General features: G+C 54.5%; 1 protein-coding gene across 3 annotated transcripts; it reads right to left on the bottom strand.

The window, feature by feature from the left end:
- Window positions 1–4: 4 nt before the first annotated feature.
- Window positions 5–17315, bottom strand: EXTL1 (exostosin like glycosyltransferase 1). 3 transcript variants are annotated; one of them, XM_065930104.1, is made up of 11 exons: window positions 15717–17315; window positions 10447–10537; window positions 10061–10168; window positions 9128–9247; window positions 8461–8593; window positions 8166–8272; window positions 7249–7338; window positions 6476–6562; window positions 5737–5897; window positions 2854–3028; window positions 649–2680 (listed from the first exon to the last, which is right to left on the bottom strand). In XM_065930104.1, the coding sequence occupies exons 1-11, from the start codon at window positions 16490–16492 to the stop codon at window positions 2498–2500; spliced, it is 2031 nt and encodes a 676-aa protein (XP_065786176.1). In that variant the 5' UTR covers window positions 16493–17315; the 3' UTR covers window positions 649–2497. The 3 variants fall into 3 exon arrangements, with proteins under 3 accessions (XP_065786178.1, XP_065786177.1, XP_065786176.1); XM_065930105.1 differs by lacking the exon at window positions 9128–9247 and having other exon boundaries at window positions 647–2680; XM_065930106.1 differs by lacking the exons at window positions 9128–9247; window positions 10061–10168 and having other exon boundaries at window positions 5–2680.
- Window positions 17316–18917: the final 1602 nt, after the last annotated feature.

Genomic DNA, 18917 nt, shown 5'->3' with positions numbered 1-18917 from the left:
GAGCCAAAGTGGGATGAGCACATGGTGGTTATGGAAGAGTGGTTCCTTTTCTCATCATTCTGGAAGGATGGCCGGAGAAATCAGCTGGGCTTCCAGCCTCCTGGGGCAGCACTGGGTTTGTCCTGACCCTGTCCTGACCTACGGTGGGAGCAGGAGGGGCTGGTCACTCTCGCCTTCCCCTCTGAGCCTCTCTCTTCCCATCTGTGAAATGACTCTTTGTGCCTTTTCGGCACTCCCATCTGGGGTTGCCTGTGATCTCAGTCTATCTGCAGGTCCTTCAGCCCCTTAAAATCAGTGGGAAGTTGTGTTGGCTTGGATGTGTGTGTGTGAGAGAGACTTCTGATTGACGGAGCTCCACTCCACCCCAGTCTTCCTCCCCCCAGCCATCACAGGCCACAAGAACCCAGATCCTAGGCTGTGCTGTATGCCAAGTCTGTACACCCATCTCAAGAGACAGCCATTGCTGTCCTCCCTCTTTACAGATGAGAAAACCGAGGCTCAGAGAGGTTGAGTCACGTGCCCAAAGTCACACAGCCGGTGTGAGGCAGGTCTGGGATTTCTGCTTCGTTCCCCTAGGCCTCCCCTACAGCAGGGGCTGGGGACCTGCACTGGCCTGCATGTTGGTACAGTATGAGCCTTTTGGCTTGGCAGCCCACAGGCAAGGCCTGGCCAAGGCAGTTCAGCGTTCTGGGTGCAGCAGCTAGGAGTTGGGAGGGAAAAGGTGCCTCTTTCCCCATCTGGGCCTGGCACTTGGAGTCCTCCCCACCCTGGGAAGGCTGCCTGGGCTGCAGCTGTGTGCTTCCTCACCCACTGTCCTTGACTCAGGGCCACACTGGCCCCCCTCCACCTCAACAATCTAGCAGCCCCATGCCTCCCCAGAGAGAGAGCCTTCTCGGCACCCCACGCTGTAAGCGGTTTCAGGGATGACTCGAGTCATCCAGGGGCCAGAGGTCAAACTGGAGGATGGAGGTGGGAGGCCTTGGAGTGGCCTTGGGGACAGCATGTTCTGGCCAGCGAGCTAGTCACTAGTCACGGGAGTTTCCAGAGCTGCGAGGCCATCAAAGCAGAAAAACACCTGATACCCTGGACCTGGTTTGGGCCCACCATCCCTGTCCCTCTCTGCCGGAGTGGCCCCAGATCCCAGGCGAGACCTGAGTCCCCCTCCCCCGCACAGCTGCTGTGGTGGTATTTATAGCCTGAGCGTGAGGCGGCAAGGACTCGCGCTTTTATTTCGGAAGTGATAATTCCAGTTCCAGGTGGGTGAGCCCAGGAGGACCCAGCGTCCCCTCCCCCGCTCTACTCTTACTACCAGGGCCCTGGGGACCGCCCCTGCTACCCCTCAGCCCACCTAAAAACGGCCCCCTTCTTAGTTCCAAGTGTGTGGGCCAAACCAGTTTTCAGACGTCAAACTGGGCACCACCAACCCCCAAGACCCCGAGCCCGCTAATCCCACCCCGTGGGCGTTTAGAACTCCCTTCTCCGTCCTGGATCCGCCTGCAATGCCGGAGACCTGGGTTCGATCCCTGGGTTGGGACGATTCCGCTGGAGAAGGGAAAGGCTACCCACTCCAGTATTCTGGCCTGGAGAATTCCATGGACTGTAGTCCATGCGCTCGCAGAGTCGGACACAACTGAGAGGCTTTCATTCTCGGTCCCAGAGGAGGGAGCGCGGCTCGGTGCTGACCTCTAGTGGACGAGGTTGGTAGTGCGGGACGACAGCAGTGCCTGAGCCGAGCGGCCAACAGCGTTCCCAACCCCTCCCCTCCCAATTTTGCTCCGCCCGGTCGCAAAGGAAGCCCTGAAACTGGCTCCCCGGCGCGTCTTTGCTTCATCCCTGGGGCTCGAGGATTGCGCCCGGCAAGCCACGAACCTGCGGCAAAGATGTCTTCCAGGCTGTAGGCGTGGAGTTCACTCCACACACCTTGTCCACGCCCCCGCCCACTGGGCACAGGGCCCAGGCACGTAGCTGATGTCCATCTGATCGTCAAATATTTGTGGCGTACCTGCCAGGCCAGAGAGAAGAGGCCATGGCCCTGCCCTCCCGGGGCTCCCGGGTCAGGCCTGGGAGCCTGACAGTGCGCCTTTATCAAGGCAGCACGAATAAGGGGACTAGGGACACACCAGCTGCGAAAGCGCTGAGGATCGGGGCGGGGGTGGGGGTCAGGTAGGTTCGTGGAGGAGGCGAGGACCTGAAAGAGAAGCAGCTGTTAGCTCGGCAGAAAAGCCGAGAAAGGCATTGCAGGTAAACGGTCTGCGAAGGCAGAGGCCAGGCGACAGAGGTAGCGCCAAGCACCTCTGGGAACTGCCCCTGGGCGGGAGGGTGGGGCGAGGCTGTCGCTGGCCAATAGGGATCGGCCGTGTTGGGCTCACTGGCAGCCTGGATTGGGTGTCCAGATATCCCAGGGGAGGGGGCTGCAGCTCCAATGCCCGTCCCCAACCCCGGGCAGGTTGCAGCGCCCCCTGGGAGCGGGGCCAGGGTCTCAGCTGGTTGGTTCCTTCTAGGGCTTCTCCAGGCTGCGATACTTCTTACGCAGCACGGACACCGGGTCCTTGAAGAGCACTGGGTCTAGACGGAGGCGGGAGGACACCAGGGGCATGTGGCCGAACCCTGCCGCCATCCGGTTGATGCAGCCCTGGGCGGCGGGCTGAGGCTCCACTCTGAGCCGCGGACTCCCAGGGGCCTAAGAGCGGGGCGGAGGAATGTGATGGGGGGCGGGGGGGGGGGGTGGGGGACTTCTTTTACTTGGAACCCCGCCCTGCCGTCCCACCCCGCCGGTCCGGGGCAGCACAAAGGATTTGGGTTAGAGCAGGGCTTCCCTAGCCAGGGCTCCCAGTGCCACCCCTGGGTCCTCACCAGTGGAGGAGGCCTGGCCTCCTGATGCCACGGCCCATAGGGCACCTTGATAGGCGGCAACTTGGTGACGGCTGCTACTAGAAAGTTCATCAGGACATCCACGCAGCGGGGTGACTCATCTGCCAGGGTCCTCAGAGCCTTGGGCAGGGAGTGGGTGAAGAGGGTGTGGTAATACCTGGGGGAGAGGAGAGGAGCAGGAGAGTCTGCAGCCCGATTCTCCCCCAAGGCCCCATTCTTCTCCCTCCTGGCCTCACTCTCCCATTGACCTCAATTCCTAAGCTTCTTGTGAAAGTCCTGCACCCCTTTCTGAGCCCTGGCCGCCTCGGAGAGCTCCCATCCCAAGTATGCTCTGCTCTCTACTACTCTGCACCCTGTGGCTTCTCTGCAGCCAATAGAGAAATGAAATGCAAAAGAAAAAGAAATGCAAAAAGGCAAAATGGTTGTCTGAGGTGGCCTTCCAAATAACTGAGAAAAGAAGAAAAGCTAAAGGCAAAGGAGCAAAGGAAAGATATACCCATCTAAATGCAGAGTTCCAAAGAATGGCAAGGAGAGATAAGAAAGCCTTCTTTAGGGATCAGTGCAAAGAAATAGAGGAAAACAATAGAATGGGAAAGGGTAGAGATCTCTTCCAGAAAATTAGAGATACCAAGGGGACATTTCATGCAAAGATGGGCACAATAAAGGACAGAAATGGTATGGACCTAACAGAAATAGAAGGTATTAAGAAAAGGTGACAAGAATACACAGCAGAACTATATGAAAAAGATTTTAACGACCCAGATAACCATGATGGTGTGATCACTCACCTAGAGCCAGACATCCTGGGGTCCAAAGTGAAGCCGGCCTTAGGAAGCATCACTATGAACAAAGCTAGTGGAGGTGATGGAATTCCAGTTGAGCTATTTCAAATCCTAAAAGATGATGCTGTGAAAGTGCTGCATTCAATATGCCAGCAAATTTGGAAAACTCAGCAGTGGCCACAGGACTGGAAAAGGTCAGTTTTTATTCCAATCCCAAAGAACAGCAATGCCAAAGAATGTTCAAACTACCACACAGTTGCACTCATCTCATACATTAGCAAAGTAAGGCTCAAAATTCTCCAAGCCAGTCTTCCAACAGTACATGAACCGAGAATTTCCAGATGTTCAAGCTGGATTTAGAAAAGGCAGAGGAACTAGAGATCAAATTGCCAACATCCATTGGATCATAGAAAAAGCAAGAGAGTTCCAGAAAAATATCTACTTCTGCTTTATTGACTATGCTAAAGCCTTTGACTGTGTGGATCACCACAAACTGTGTAAAATTCTTAAAGAGATGGGAATACCAGAACACCTTATCTGTCTCCTGAGAAACCTCAGGAGGTTTCCAGGTCAAGAAGCAACAGTTAGAACCGGACATGGAACAATGGATTGGTTCCAAATTGGGAAAGGAGTATGTCAAGGCTGTATATTGTTACCCTGCTTATTTAACTTATATGCAGAGTACTTCATGCAAAATGCCGGGCTGGATGAAGCACAAGCTGGAATCAAGATTGCCAGGAGAAATATCAGTAACCTCAGATATGCAGATGACACCACCCTTATGGCAGAAAGCAAAGAAGAACTAAAGAGCCTCTTGATGAAAGTGAAAGAGGAGAGGGAAAAAGCTGGCTTAAAACTCAGCATTCAGAACACTAAGATCATGGCATCCAGTCCCATCACTTCATGGCAAATAGATGGGGAAACAGTGGAAACAGTGGCTGACTTTATTTTTCTGGGCTCCAAAATCACTGCAGATGCTGACTGCAGCCATGAAATTAAAAGACGTGTATTCCTTCGAAGGAAAGTTATGACCAACCTAGACAGCATATTAAAAAGCAGGGACAAAAAAAAAAAAACAACCACTAAATAAATAAATAAATAAAAAGCAGAGACATTACTTTGCCAACAAAGGTCCGTCTAGTCAAGGCTATGGTTTTTCCACTGGTCATGTATGGATGTGAGAGTTGGACTATAAAGAAAGCTGAGCACCAAAGAATTGATGCTTTTGAACTGTGGTGTTGGAGAAGACTCTTGAGAGTCCCTTGGACTGCGAGGAGATCCAACCAGTCCATCCTAAAGGAGATCAGTCCTGGGTGTTCATTGGAAGGACTGATGCTGAAGTTGAAACTCCAATACTTTGGTCACCTGATGTGAAGAACTGCCTGATTGGAAAAGACCCTGATGCTGGGAAAGATTGAAGGCGGGAAGAGAAGGGGATGACAGAGGATGAGATGGTTGGATGGCATCACCGACTTAATGGACATGAGTTTGAGCAAGCTCTGGGAGATGGTGATGGACAGAAGCCTGGTGTGCTGCAGTCCATGGGGTCCCAGAGAGTCGGACAGGACTAAAGCGACTGAACTGAACTGAACTCTCCTCTCCCTCAGGCTCCTTGGGGCCCCTCCCCTGGGCTCTGAGTCTGAATTCAGGCAGAGTCAGAAGGAGGAAAGGATCAGGTGGTTCCCAGGCCTTCAAAGATGGCAGCCCAAAGAGCAGCTTCAGGGAGGCTGTGGGTTAACCACGCCTCCCCCAAATCCAAACCATGTCCATGCCCCTCTGCATGGCTCTGCTTAAAACGCCACTAGCTGCCTTTGCTCGACTGTCTGTGTGTGAAGGACTTCATGTACTTTTCTTATCTGATGGTCACTGCAGCCCTGTGCAGTGAATACACTTTACAAATGAGGAAACTGAACCTCAGGAGAGGTGGGGAGCTTGCCCATCACAGCACTGGGAAGTGGCCTTGACCCTGGATCTCTGGGCTATATGCTACTGTATGTGTTCACTCCAGTACCACCCTGCTCCTGGTTCAAAGAGGGGGGTCTCTGTGACCCTCTGAGTCCAGCACCGGGGTTACCATCGGTACCTGTGGTAGAAGGCAGCTGAGGTGAGAACCATGGAGAATTCATTGACCTTCTCGCCAGTGTAGCCCCAGCCCCCCTGGGCCTCATCCCAGAAGTGGCTCCATGTGAGAAAGCCGACCATCCGCTCTGGGAAGCTCTGCCATACCATGAAAGCGAAGTCCACCTGGGGAGATATTGAAGTGAGGTGTGAGGAAGGACTTTCTGCCCAGCCAGGAACATCGGAGACATGGAGTCAAGGCCAGCCCGGGGACTCAGGGGAGAGGAGATGGGAGCCTGAAAATGTCCAGGGGTTGCTTAAGAACTTCCCAACTGGGAAATAGAAGCAGTGCTTTTGCAGCTGGTGAACTGAAAATGTTTTCAAAGAGTCTGTGAAGTGAAAGTCGCTCAGTTGTGTCCGATCCTTTGCGACCCCATGGACTGTAGCCTGCCAGGCTCCTCTGTCCATGGAATTCTCCAGGCAAAAATACTGGAGTGCATAGCCATTCCCTTCTCCAGGGGATCTTCCTGACCCAGGGATTGAACTGAGGTCTCCTGCATTGCAGGCAGATTCACCATCTGAGCCATCAGGGAAGCCTAAAGAATCTGTGGAAAGCTTCTATTAGACTTCTAAGGAGGAGGCTGATGGCTCACCCAGGTGATGTCTAAAGCAGAAGGCTGGACCTCTTGATCTTTGATCATCCCAGCTCCCAGAATCTGAGGGGCTGCCAGGACCCACACAGGGCTTCTCTTGGGGGTCCTCACCTCACTTGTGGAAATACTGCTGTGGGCGTCCAGGCTCAGGATGGCATCGGTGCTGATGGCACTGTACGGGAGGAAGCGGTCACTGGCCTGCAGGGGGAGGGGGTGGAGGGCAGCTCAGCTGTGGGACCCCTCGCCAGGCTCCCATGGTGAGAATCTGAATATCTGCTAAGCATCAATCACCACCACCCCCCCACAGGCATGGTCTAAAAGGAAGACCCATGAAAACAAATCTGCAAGGGACTTGGACCCTAGGACCTCGCTTCCCCTTTGGTAAAATGGGGCCATTGGTGTCTAGGGCCCTTCCAGGTTTGACATTTCAGGATTCCTCTAGTGTCACATCAGATGCTCACCTCAGCCCTGGAAAGGCTTGTAAAACATCCTTTATTTCAAAGAGACAGGTTCGGAAAGAAGGACTTGCCCAGGATGGCACAGCAAGCGGTTGGGTCATACCAACCCAGATTCTCAGAAGCACCTGCCCCATCCCCACCCCCGTGCCAAATGCTGCTACCTGTCTAAGTTTCCCCTCTCTCCCTTACCTGAGACAGCAAGGTAGTCCCTCTGCCTTCCCTCATCACACGAAACCCCGGTTCTCTGGCAGTACAATTCACAAGGATGGAAGAGAATCATTTCTCTTAGGCCTGCAGCTGAAACCCACGGTCTGATCTCTCCAGGCCCAACTTGTCCAGCTGTGGCTCAGGCCCAAGTCAGTCCTGCCGCGTGTGTGTCCCCCAGATCCAGGCCTCTGCCCTTCCCGCGCCCCTCCTCATCCTCACCTTCCTATGCCCATCAAGGACTGTCAAGGGCACTGCTGTCTCAGGCCACCTGGGTGGGGGTGGCTTCTTACTGCTCCAGAGAACCAAGATCTAGAAGGAAAGAGGGGGGAGGGTGACCTGAAGTCTGGGGCAGAAGGTGGCGGTGGGGGTGTCCCAGGAGTACTCTTTCTCAGGGTGGAAGAAGTTTAGGGGAGCCACTGTTGCATGTGAGTTTGGAAGGACTTTAGTTGGAGCCAAGGTGCTTTCATGGCTGCCCTGTTTTTGCCTCTGGGCTTCTGGAAGGCATGAATTCCAGCGACACCCAGGTTAGAGCTCAGTTCCTAGCCTGGACCCCGACCCCATCCCTCACCCCCATCTTTTCTCAAAGGTTTTCATTCTCTTCCTCTTGCTCTTTTATCATTCCCAGCCCAGCTCAAGTGTCCCATCTTTGAAGTTGCTCCATCTGTGCTCTGGCTGAACAAACTGCTTGTTTGCTTTTCAAGTACTCTCAAGAGCCTATCTGGTTTCTCTGGAAGTGACATTTGACAGTCTGTGTGCTGGAAGATGCTAACTAAATATGAATCTGGGGCAGAATCCTTTCCTGCTTTTTCTCTGCATCCTCAGCATCAAGCCCAGGGTGCTCAGAAAATGCCGGATGAGCAAATGAATGCATGTACGTTTATTTCAACCTCCCAAGAGGTGCCTGTTTTTCAGAGGGCTTCATCAGTTTCCGGGAGGGAAGAGGGGACAGAGCTGAAGGAAAGGACCTAGGGAGGAACTTGGAACTGAAAGAGGAAGGCAGCAATGGTACTTGAAAATCCTTCCCATGGCTCTCCCACAATGTGCGGTTATCCTTGGTGTCCAGACGTCTTCAAGGGCCCCGCCCTGTTCCTTGCCCCCACCCTGGATCCAAGCACCCCAGCTGCAAGGGGGCAGACCTGGGCACAGTGCTGGGCGCCTGCCACCGCCTGGATGAGCTTCAGGGGGGGCTGGTCTGGAGCCCCCACCCAAATCAGGGCACTGAACCTGCCCAGAGGACGAGAGCCTGGAGGAATGAGACACAGGCTGTTAGGGTAGGAAGGAACAGAACCCCCTGGAGAATGGGAACCTGGGGAGCCAGGAGAGGTGGGAGATTTGGAGAGGGGCTTGGTGGGACTCTAGGGTTGAGGCTGGGGCAGACTCAGGGTGAGTTGACGAGGGGACTTCAAGTTGTCCCACCCCTAGGGCACTCACCCTGTTGTAGGTGGTAGAAAGGAAAGTCCGAGGGGCTTGTGGAGAAAGTGGACAGGGCCAGGAGTGCCCCTGGGGGGCTGTTCCACAGGAGCGAGGGGTGAGCAGATGCTCCAGAGATCCGGTCCTGAATAATCTGCGAAAGGAGAGAAGGCTGGGCAGAGGGCGTGGCCAGTGTGGCAGTGGGCGGGGCCTGAGGAAGCGAGGACCCGGTGCAGCCCCACATCTCCCCCTCCAGGAATCCGGGGAGAGCAGCATCTGCATCACCAGATGGCTGGGGACTGCAGGGTTCAGAGTCCAGAGTAGGGGTCACTGCCTGATGCTGTCTGCACTCATGGCAGACACCACGAACAGGCCATGACATTCTTTCCGGACCCAGAATCCCTCCCAACACCAGCCCCAGGCAACCAGCGCCCATCAGCTGGAGCTGGCCCATGCTTGGAAATCTGTTTGCTACAGATGTCGCTCTAGAGAGGGGGAAACTGGGCCAAGACTAGAGAAGGAGCTCATTCAGGAGCTCGGAGCCAAGTCTGATTCCTCCCAGAAGCATCTTCAAGGGGGACGCCTAGGCACCAGGGCAGAGGAGGTGTTCGAAGAGAGGGGCATAGCGAGCGGACAGGGATGGGGTGGAGCCAAGCATCCGAGCCCCCCTTGGGTGAGTCCCCCTCACCTCCAGAGTGGTGTGGATGACTTTCTCCATGGAGGAGAAGTACGCATCCCACAGAAACTGGGCCTGCTGACGCAGGGCAAGGACCCGTGTGAGGGGCATCTCCTGGAGGGCAGCCAGGACCTGGGGCCAGAGGGAGAAAAGGAGGCGGCATGGGGCCCTGCCAGGCTCTGGCTCACCTGGTGTGGGGACAGCCTAGGGTGGGGGTCTGGAACCAGAAGTCGGCTCCCCACGGTTCTCTACATGGGTTGGCAGTTGTCATCCTTGGCAAAATCCCAGGTAATTTAGCAATCAAGTGTTCAAGGGTCACACAGAAATGGGTTTAAATGCCACTTAGTAACCGTGTGACTGTGGACGAAGCGCTTAACCTCTCTGAGTCTGTTTCCTCATCTGTAAAGTGGACGGATAGTACTGGTCTCATAGGGTGGATGCAAGGATTAAATTAGATGATATATATTAAGTGCTTAGTACATTGTAGAGGCTCAGTGAAAGGAAGCTATTCCTGTTAGCTTCTTACCCTGTTCTCTACTTCTCAGGAGATTCAAGGCCTATGTTTACATTTTTCAGAGATAGGCAAAGTTAGTTTAATCAGATGGGAAAATCACTGGGTGTTTTGCTTTCCCACTCCAAGCTCCATGTAGAGACACTCAGATTTTTTTATTTTTTGTGACGTTTCCTTAAACTAGGTATTCAATCAGTTCATGGACCCGTGGGATTGGGCCCAAGGAGTTCATCTAGTCTAATTTATCCCATTGTACAGATGGGAAAACTGAGGCTGAAAGAGGCTGAGGACTTGCTCTCAGAACCCCAGAGGCTTGGGGCTGGGGGTAAAGTCATCAATATACATAGATGGAGGATAGGAGTTAGGGCTGGGATCCCAGGGTTCCCCCACATCCCGAGTCCAGTCCCCACCCCATGGGCAGGGCCCTGAGCTACCTGAAGTGGGAGCCTCTCATCAGCTACAACAGCCGCCTTGGTCCAATCGATGACCTCTGAGAAGGGCAGCTCCCAGCGAGGGCTGAGAAGCACAGGAATGCAGCCAGCCTGGGGGGTAGGGGGGTCACTGGGGAGCCCAGTTCCACCCTGCACACACTCACCCCTCCTCTCTGCTGCACCGGGGGCAAGGGGTAAAGAGGAGAGAAAAGTGGGGATGGGTGTTGGCCTACACAAGGTGCAGTGAATATGGCCGGAGACACACCTGAGTCTCAGAGTGAAGGAGTGGGCAGCTCACTGCCCCTTCCCATTGGTCTGGGCTCAGACTACCTTTCCAGCTCAAGAGTGTAGGGGGACAGGGCTGGGGGGCACCCCCGTTGGGGTTGTACCTGCAGGGCTTGAAGGAAGTGCAAGGCATCAGGACTGCGCCCAGGGATGAGGCAGAAGGTGGCGTTGGGTAGCGTCGTCCCGGGGTGGGTCCTAAGGAGGCACAGGAAGGGGTCCTGCACATAGAAAGCCTAAGACAGCTGCCCCCCACCCCAGCTCCCTTGATGCCCCCCCCAGCCCTCCACACTAACACTCCCACATTCACAGTGTGCAAGCCCACCATCATATTCTCATATGTTAACATTCTTGCACGCACATAGCTGCACACTGTCCCTGTCCCACTGCAGAGGCAGCAGGCAGGAACCCCGAACTCAAGCTCCCCCGCTGCCCTCAGGATTAGGCACCTCCCTTCTCTTCTCTGGACCACGGTTCGCTCATTTGCAAAATGGGAGGCAGCTGAGCTGCTGTTTCCACTGACTTGGGCACGCACGTGTTTGCCCTCCCACCGCTCGCCACACGCAGACTTCTGGGCACCCCTCACCTGAGTGGCCTCCACGCCCTGCCCTCCCCCCATCCTCAGAGCCCAGGCCCATGAAAGGCTCTTCTGTCCAAAGGTGGGCTGGGTCCCCAGCCTGGAACCACACAGGAAGCGGCTGCCCAGAAAGGCCCCCTCGCCCAGAGGACAGGCCTCCTCTGTTCCTCCCCCTCTCCTCCTCCCAGGCCCAGGGCCACCCTCAGGCCGCGTGTGTCTGTGGCGGGTGGGGTAGGAGTCACAGCCTCCACAGAGCCACTACCCTGGGACTGCCCAGCCAGGGAAGGAGTGCCATGACCTGGCTATGGGTGTGTGTGTGTGCATGTGTGTGTGTGTGTGGGCGTGTGTGCATGTGTGTGTGTGCACGGACGCATGGGTGTGCACAAGACTCTGGGCTACGGGGTGTGTGTATGTGTGTGTGTGTTGTGTGGTGTTTTGTGTGTGTGTGTATCTGTGTGTGTGGTGTGGTGTGTGTGTATGTGCACGCATGGGTGTGCACAGGACTCGGGGACCCATAGACCTGCCCTGAGTGGGACTGAGGAGTAGGGCCGAGAGAATCCCAGGACCCTTCTCAGCTACAGCCTGTCTGGTCCTGAGTCTGAACCTTCAGGAAGCAATCCTAGGAGTACTTAGCCTCTGGACCAATCTTCCTTGGACAGATGGGGAGACTGAGTCTCAGAGAGCCCGAGGACTGGCTCAGGGTCTCAGAGAGCGTGGGGGCTGAGCTGGAACTAGAGCCACAGTGTGCTGACCCCTGACCCTGGGTTATCTGAACCACCCCGGAGCTACTACCCAGGGGTCTCCCAGCGGACCCTGCTTTCTTGGTCTGATGCTCAGGTGTCCACCAGGCTTCTCCTGGAAGAAGCTACAAGTTAAAAACAGGACACCCTCCATCTCACTAAAAGCCACAGCGCCAGCCGGCCACAGTCCTCTCTTCCTCCCTCAGTAAACCCCTAAAGGACTGAAAACTCCTAAGTGTAAGGCTACAGAGAAGCCAGAGCCAGAGGACTTACTGAATAAACTGTGCCTGTCAGTCTTTGTCAACCTCCACTGTCCCCTCTGTGCGTTTGCTCATCCTTCTTCCTCAGCCTGAAGCACTCTTCCCTGCCTTGCAGCCTGAAGAGCTCCCCCTACTCCGTCTTAATGTCTAAAGTTCAAAGATCACCTCCTCTGGGAAGCCCTCCATGGTCTCTCTAGAGATGGTGCCTTCCTCTGCTCCCACAGCCTCTCTGTGCCCTGAAGTAGAAATGAACCAAGCTAAGCTTCACTGAGCATGTCCTTTGTTCTAAGAGCTTTAAGTATTTAGACTCACTTCATTCTCACAGCAACCCTATTAGATGAGAGGGATGTGTATGCTCCATTTTACAGGTGAGGAAACTGAGGCCTAAAGAGGTTGCGCAGCTCTGAAGTAGAGGAGCCAGGCAGGCAGCTTGCCCAGCCTCTCTCTGCTTAACAATGTCATAACCAGGGACTTGTCTGTCTCTCTAATAAGACCGAGCTACTTGAGGGGCGGGGCTGTGCCTCCCTCAGCCGGTATCCCCAGGGCCAAGCAGAGTGCCTGGCAGAGAATGGGCACTCAGTGGGGCTAGACAAGTGAAAGCTCAGTGTCCAACAGAGGAGAGACTCAAGACCAATGGACCAGATGTCTGAAAGGTCAGTTTGGGCACCAATTCTAGGAATGGAGCTGGCTGAGAGTAGTCAGTGGGTGGCCGTGGGAGGGCTCGAGTTCCCTATCAGAGGCTGGTTGAGCGCTGCATGTGTGTGTGTGCGTGCGCACATGCGTGTGTGTTGTAGAAGGGATGCCATGGTGACTGCTGATCATCTGTGACTCTGTAAAGTGTTTGCCATGGACTTGGGGCCTCAGTGCCCAAGGCTGCTGATGAGGTGACTCCACCCACGGCCCCAGGCAGGGCCGCATTGCAATTTGCAACGCCCTAGGCTCTGGTCTTTGCAGCCCCTCAACCATAAAAATATTATAAAAATTATTTTCGACAATTGTGTTGGTATAAAAATGAACATACTAATATTATATATTAAAGCATTTTCTTCTATTCAAAAGTTCATTTCTTTTTTCCTTCTGATTTTCAAAAAAATGAAAACAGTTTCCCTACAATATCATGGGCCCTAGGCACTGTACCTTCTGGGCGCAGTGGCGACAGGCCAGGGGATCTTAAAACATGCATTAAATTTATGTTAAAAAAAAACCAAAGCAGGAAAGAATCTATGCACATTTATATCCACACAGAGTAAGTACTTCAGAAAAGACACAAGAGAGACTAGCAACGGTGTTTGGCTCCAGGAAGGAAAACTGGGTGGCCCGAGACACGAATGGCAAGGAGTTATTACTGTATGCCCTTTTGTGCGTTTGGAATTTTGTACTGTGTGAATGAATCCCCTATTCATAAAAGTAAATAAATAACAATTTAAACTGTTAGAGGCTTATTCCAAAGCAACAAGAGACTGTTCAACGAAGGTGGAAAAATATGGGCTTTGGAGCCAGAAATGTGTGGTTGAATCTCAAGCTCTGCAGCTCGTAAGTGCCAGGTCAGCCCTGGTGAGGGAGGCACTGGTGAACCAAGGAGCTTGTCACCAAAGGCCCTTAGCTGGCTCCCTCCACCTCTCTGAGCCTCAGTTTCCTGTTCCCTGAAATGGGGATAGTAACATCTCCCTTGAAAGGTGCTTGAGAGGATTAGCCATGGCTGGCCCAGCACCTGGCCCTGGAGAGCGGGCTCTCCCCATATGCTCCTTTCCTCCCTTCCCCCCACCCCCAGCGGAGTGAATGTGGGCCAGTGGCAGGGACGTGAATTGCCTCTTTCTCTGGCCAGCACTTGTTTATTCAGGCCACCTTCTGGGGGCTGGCCCATGGCTGTGGGCCTCCCTCTCTCTGTCCGTATACTTGACTGGCTGTTCAGACAGCTGCCTGGCACTTCAGGGAAACTGAGGCTCCAGCTACTCCAGAGATTACAAGTCCTGAAGCCTGCAAGTGGGTGGAGGCCAAAGACAGAACTGCTTGAAGTTCGGGGGACAGTTAGCGGCTGCCAGGCATGACTCCTTGGAAATAAACTCATCAAAAAGGCAACTCAGACGGTGACCTACAGCTATTAGAAAACCTTGGCCGGTTCTGGCCAGTTTGGATTCAATCAGTAAACATTTAGTGAGCTCCTACCTACAGTGTACACTCCCCAGGTTTCAGTTTCTCAAAGTTCAGGCTAAAATACCGTTCAGATTCACCAGTAATCGACAGCATTTAGCAGTCACTAAAAGCTGAAAGAACTTCCTGTAATTAAGAATGTCTAAGTGTCTAATCAGAAGTAAGGCCGGGCAAGTGAGTGGAGAATATTGTCACCAAAGGTCAGCTCTGTCTGAATTTGGAGCTTGAGGTGCCTGGGGGGATCCCCAGCATTTCAAGTGAGGTCCAGAAGAAGCCTGCTAGGGATGGGTCCTGGCAGAAGGGCCATGGGGACTGAAGGGCAGGTCTGCTATTCCTCACCTGGCTGCGGGGCTCCCTGGAGACCATGTGCCTTTGGGAGGCAGAGAGATTCCATTCCCACAAGAGCCCTGTGGCTGAGAGAAGCCCCAGAAGCCCCAGGCAGAGGCAAAAATGGAGCTTGGCCACGTGAAGAATTCCTGGGAGGGAAGTGGAGCTCAGAATAAGCCATGTTGTTCTAGCAAAGAACAGGGAGATATCTGACACAGGGGACAAGAGAAGGATTCTAGAGTGACAGGTTCCAACTCCAGTCTGCCCAGTCAGCCTGTGGATATTGCTGGCTTCCTGGGGGTGCCAGGAGGGGTTAGGGTACTTAGGGGTTAACTGCTTTACCACCTGAGATGTATCACCCCAACTAGCCCAGGTAGAGACATTTTTAAATGAGTTCTCCATGTCCCCATGGGTTCCCATGTCCCTTGTATGTATTCAGACACTCTCACTGGTTGGAATTCTTTTGCAGGTCTGATTTAATCCATATTTGCTATAGCCAAAGGCTAGAGGTTAATCCCCAAAATGAGACATAGGAGCAGCTTCCATCTGTGATCATGGCCCAGAGGCATGTGACAGAATTGATCATAAACTCCTACTTAAAACCCAGAACTCTAACGCTGAAGGCTTTGGAGCCAGACAATCCTAGATTAAAATACTGGCTGTACTCTTTCTGGCTGGGTGGCCTCAGACAAGTTACTTAACCTCTCTGGGCTTTAGTGTCTGGTACACCAATACTTAAAAGATAGACATTAGTATTATTTTATGATAATCATTTATAAAAAGTGCTTAGCACATAGTGGGACTTCCCCGGTGGCTCAGATGGTAAAGAATCTGCCTGCAAGGCAAGAGACCCAGGTTCAATCCCTGGGTCAGGAACATTCCCCTGGAGAAGGGAATGGCTACCCACTCCAGTATTTTTGCCTGGAGAAATCCATGGAGAGAGGAGCCTGACAGGCTACAGTCCGTGGGATCTCAAAGAGTTGGACACGATTGAGCGACTAGCACGAGCACATAGTAAGCAGTGTAGACTTGTATGTTAAATAAAATGTTAGGGAAGGAAGGATTGGCATAAAAGAAGAGTAAATAGGAGTGAGTCACATTATATGCTTTTAAAGATCCCCAAGAAAAAATTCCAAAATCTGCCTTGAACACCCCTTGCAGCAGATCACCATCTTGGTGGTCATGTTCTCTGTTGTCTAACCCGATTCCCTCCTGCTGCAGCTGAGGTCTAAATTTGCCCATCTCAATCCTACCCCAGCTCCTGGGCTCACTCCCACCACAGACCCCTCCCATCCAGCCCCCGAGGGGTGAGGTCCACTTACTGCTTGGGTCCATGGTCCTGCTCACAGTGCCCGTCCCAGGGGCAGGCAGAGAAGTTGGCGTCCGCTGTGCGCCACCCGCCCCTCTCTTCTGCCACGGCTATCAGGGCCACCCCAGGGAGGGGGCTGTGCTGCCGCAGCTGGCCAAGGGCCCCCCCTCGCAAAGGGTGGGCTTCGGGGAGAAGCGGGAGGGCCACGTCAAAGCCGGGCCGGAAGGTGTCCACCGTGGGGCTGGCCTCGGCCACCATCGCCTGTCCCAGCTGGAAGATCCGGAGGCAAGGGGCGGGGTGGAGACTGAGGACCAGATGGTTCTTGCCCCCATCCCACTGCGGGGGCACCGGGTGGCACTCTCCCGCAGGGGTGTCGGGGCTGAGGACGAGGACGAGGAGGCAGGCCTCCGCAGCGCTGGCTGTGTGGTAGCGGGAGCCCTGGATGGAAGTCAGGACCTTGCGTGGAGTCTCAGAGACGGGTCCGACCGCCGGGTACACGAACACCTTGAGGCCACCACCTCTGCACCTCGAGGCATCAAAGCAAGCTCCCCGGGTGCAGCTGCCGCCACGGGGGGCCTGAGGAGGTTGAAGGCCATCTTCCAGGAGCTCCCCAGGCTGGGAGAAACTCTGCAGGAGCTCTGTGTCCAGCCAGCGGGGCCAGCCTTGGGGGGCCCCTGCCTGGCGTCTGGCGGGCTCTTCCAGGCGGAGAACTGGGAAGACTCTTAGCAGGATGAGGAGCCAGGAGGCCGACAGGGCCAGCCAGAGGGACTTTCTTCTCCATGACTGCATGTGGCCACCCACAGCCAGGGCTGCAGGAAGCAGGGGAAGCCAGGGATTCAGAGGGGGGCGCCTCTGGGGTGGGGACCCACCCTCTAGGTCAGCGCCCTCATTGTACAGATGGGAAGACTGAGGCCTATGGAGGGCAAGATCCAACAGCAAGTCACAAGTCACGGGCCAGGGAGGACCCCGCTCTCTGGCCCTGCCTTCTTGGGGTCCGGACTCTGCTTCCTCCGCCTTTGGACAACTTTTGCCCTTCCCAGCAGGGCCCCCTGCCCCTGGGCGCTGCTCAGGCTGATGCAACCCCTGTCCAGACTGCAAGCCAGTGTCCTTCTGCCCTCCTGGCTGCACCCCCTGACCTTGGCCTTGAGGGAGAGTAGGGCGGTCTGCCAGGCCATGGGGGACCCGTCAGGACTCCCACACGAGGAGGTTTGGCCAGGGTGCAGGGTTGGATGGAAGCAGGGCTGGTTTCCCCAATCCTCTCCCTTTCTGAGCAGCCCCTGAGCAGCCCGGCCAACCTGTGTCCACTGGCAAGCACTCCTGGGCTGAGGGCCCTGTGGCTGGAGCTAAAATTAGACCCTACATCCCATGTGGGCTCTCAGGGTCAGCTGAGGGCAAGGCCTGAGCGCAGCCGGTGGCCCCTGCCTGGGAGGCTGGGAGGGCTCTGAGTCCTGGTCCTCTCCCACCCTGCCGCTGCCCCAGCCCAGGCAGCTCAGTCCATCCTCCCTCCACCTCTAGCAGCTGGTCCTGCACCCTCTGGCTTGGAGCTGTCAGGGTGCAGAGGCCGGGGACCCCCTGCCAAGCCCCTGCCCCATGGCTCCCAAGCTCTGCTGTGTCTCGCCTCCCCTCTCAGGGCAGCCTTTGGTCAATCTAGATCTCTTTCCCAGCGGCAGCCTGACTCCTCCCCTGCCAGCTCTGATTGGCTCCTGTCTGGGAGGCAAGCTTTCCACTTAACCCCTTCCAAACCAATTTTCTGGATTGCTAATAATGATAACCAGCAGGGCCCACAACTCATGGTTGGCCTTGAGCTATTCCAACATCTATCTCACATCAGCCTTCCGAGGCCAAGGTTTAATCACTGCCATTTCCTATGGATGAGTGAAGTGAAACTCAGAGAGGGGATGGTATCTTCTAAGGAGACCCTGCTAAGGAGTGGTAGGGTGGGATTTGAACCTTGAGCTCCTGACTAGAGTCGTTAGAGCTTCCCACTGGTCACTGCAGCTGGGGGACTTGCTTCTGGCTGGGATACAGGCTCTCCACGTTTTAACCCCTTCCATCAACAGATGAGATAAGTGAGGCATCAAGTTGCTGCGGGGTGGATGTGTGATATTGGATAAGGTACTTCCAACTATTCCCAGGATTGATCTCTCTTCCTTCAGCCCCTCACCCTTACCCTCTGCCAATCCAACTCTAGCTCCAGCTTTTTCAGCACCTTTCCTGACACCTTACATTCAGGCCCATGGGTTAGCCCTTACCTAGAATTCTGTCAGAAGGGTCTGTAGTACTGGATCCTTGTTCCAGTCCATATGTGGACTGAGGGACCTTCCTGAGGGTGAAGGGTTTCCCTGGCGGCTCAGATGGTAAAGAATCTGCCTGCAGTGCAGGAGACCTGGGTTAGATCCCTGGGTTGGGAAGATCCCCTGGAGAAAGGAAATGGCAGCCCACTCCAGGAATCTTGCCTGGAGAATTCCATGGACAAAGGAGCTGAAAACAGTCTGACACGACTAAGTGACCAGCACCTTCTTTTCCCTGAAGGCTCCATTTCCTGACTCTCCATTAATCCACACCCCACTGAGGGTTCCCCCCAGCCACCCCCCACCTCTCAGTTCTTGTGTCTGTGCTCTGTGAGGGGAGTCAGGAATGAGTGATGTCACTCACTGGGGAGTCACTGAAGTGATAGACAGACAGACTGGCTCCCAGGAGCCCCAGTCTGACCTGGAGTGGCCTCTGCTTCTCTCTCTTACTGGTCGGACAATGTTGGGCCTCTGTCCCTGCTTCTCTAGGGAGGGAGTAATAATATCCACTTTAAGACCATAGCCTAGTTAAAACCCAGGCCTACCCTGGGGGTGGTGGTCCCTCAACAATTAGCAGTCTCCTGGCTTCTTTCTTTTTTTTTTATTAATTTAAAAATATTTACTTACTAATTTGGCTGCATCAGATCTTCGTTGCGGCACATGGGTTCTCCGTTGTGGTGCGGAGTGGCATGAGGGCCAAGTAGTTGCTATGCGGGTCTAGTTGCCACAAGTCAACTGGGATCCTAGTTCCCCAACAAGGGACTGGTCCAGCATCCCTCACGTTGGAGGGTGGACTCTAAACCCTTGGAGCACCAGAGAAGTCCTAGCCTCCTGCCTTCTTGTCTTCTCCTGATCTCAGAGGGTTGCTGATGTGACCCCCATACTGGAAGGTGGATTCTAAACCCTTGGACCACGGGAAGTCC

This window comes from Muntiacus reevesi, chromosome 3 (assembly GCF_963930625.1).
Source record: "Muntiacus reevesi chromosome 3, mMunRee1.1, whole genome shotgun sequence".
NCBI lineage: Eukaryota > Metazoa > Chordata > Mammalia > Artiodactyla > Cervidae > Muntiacus > Muntiacus reevesi.
This window is presented reverse-complemented; position numbering and strand designations above follow the sequence as displayed.

Bases quoted from the DNA above. Each gene is read 5' to 3' on its own strand.
- EXTL1 (XM_065930104.1), bottom strand. From the start codon at position 16,492: ATGCAGTCATGGAGAAGAAAGTCCCTCTGGCTGGCCCTGTCGGCCTCC. The intron at 8,594-9,127 runs GTGAGGGGGACT...CTCCTTTCGCAG, and splicing joins TCATCCACACCACTCTGGAG to ATTATTCAGGACCGGATCTC. The intron at 5,898-6,475 runs GTGAGGACCCCC...ATATCTCCCCAG, and splicing joins GCAGTATTTCCACAAGTGAG to GTGGACTTCGCTTTCATGGT.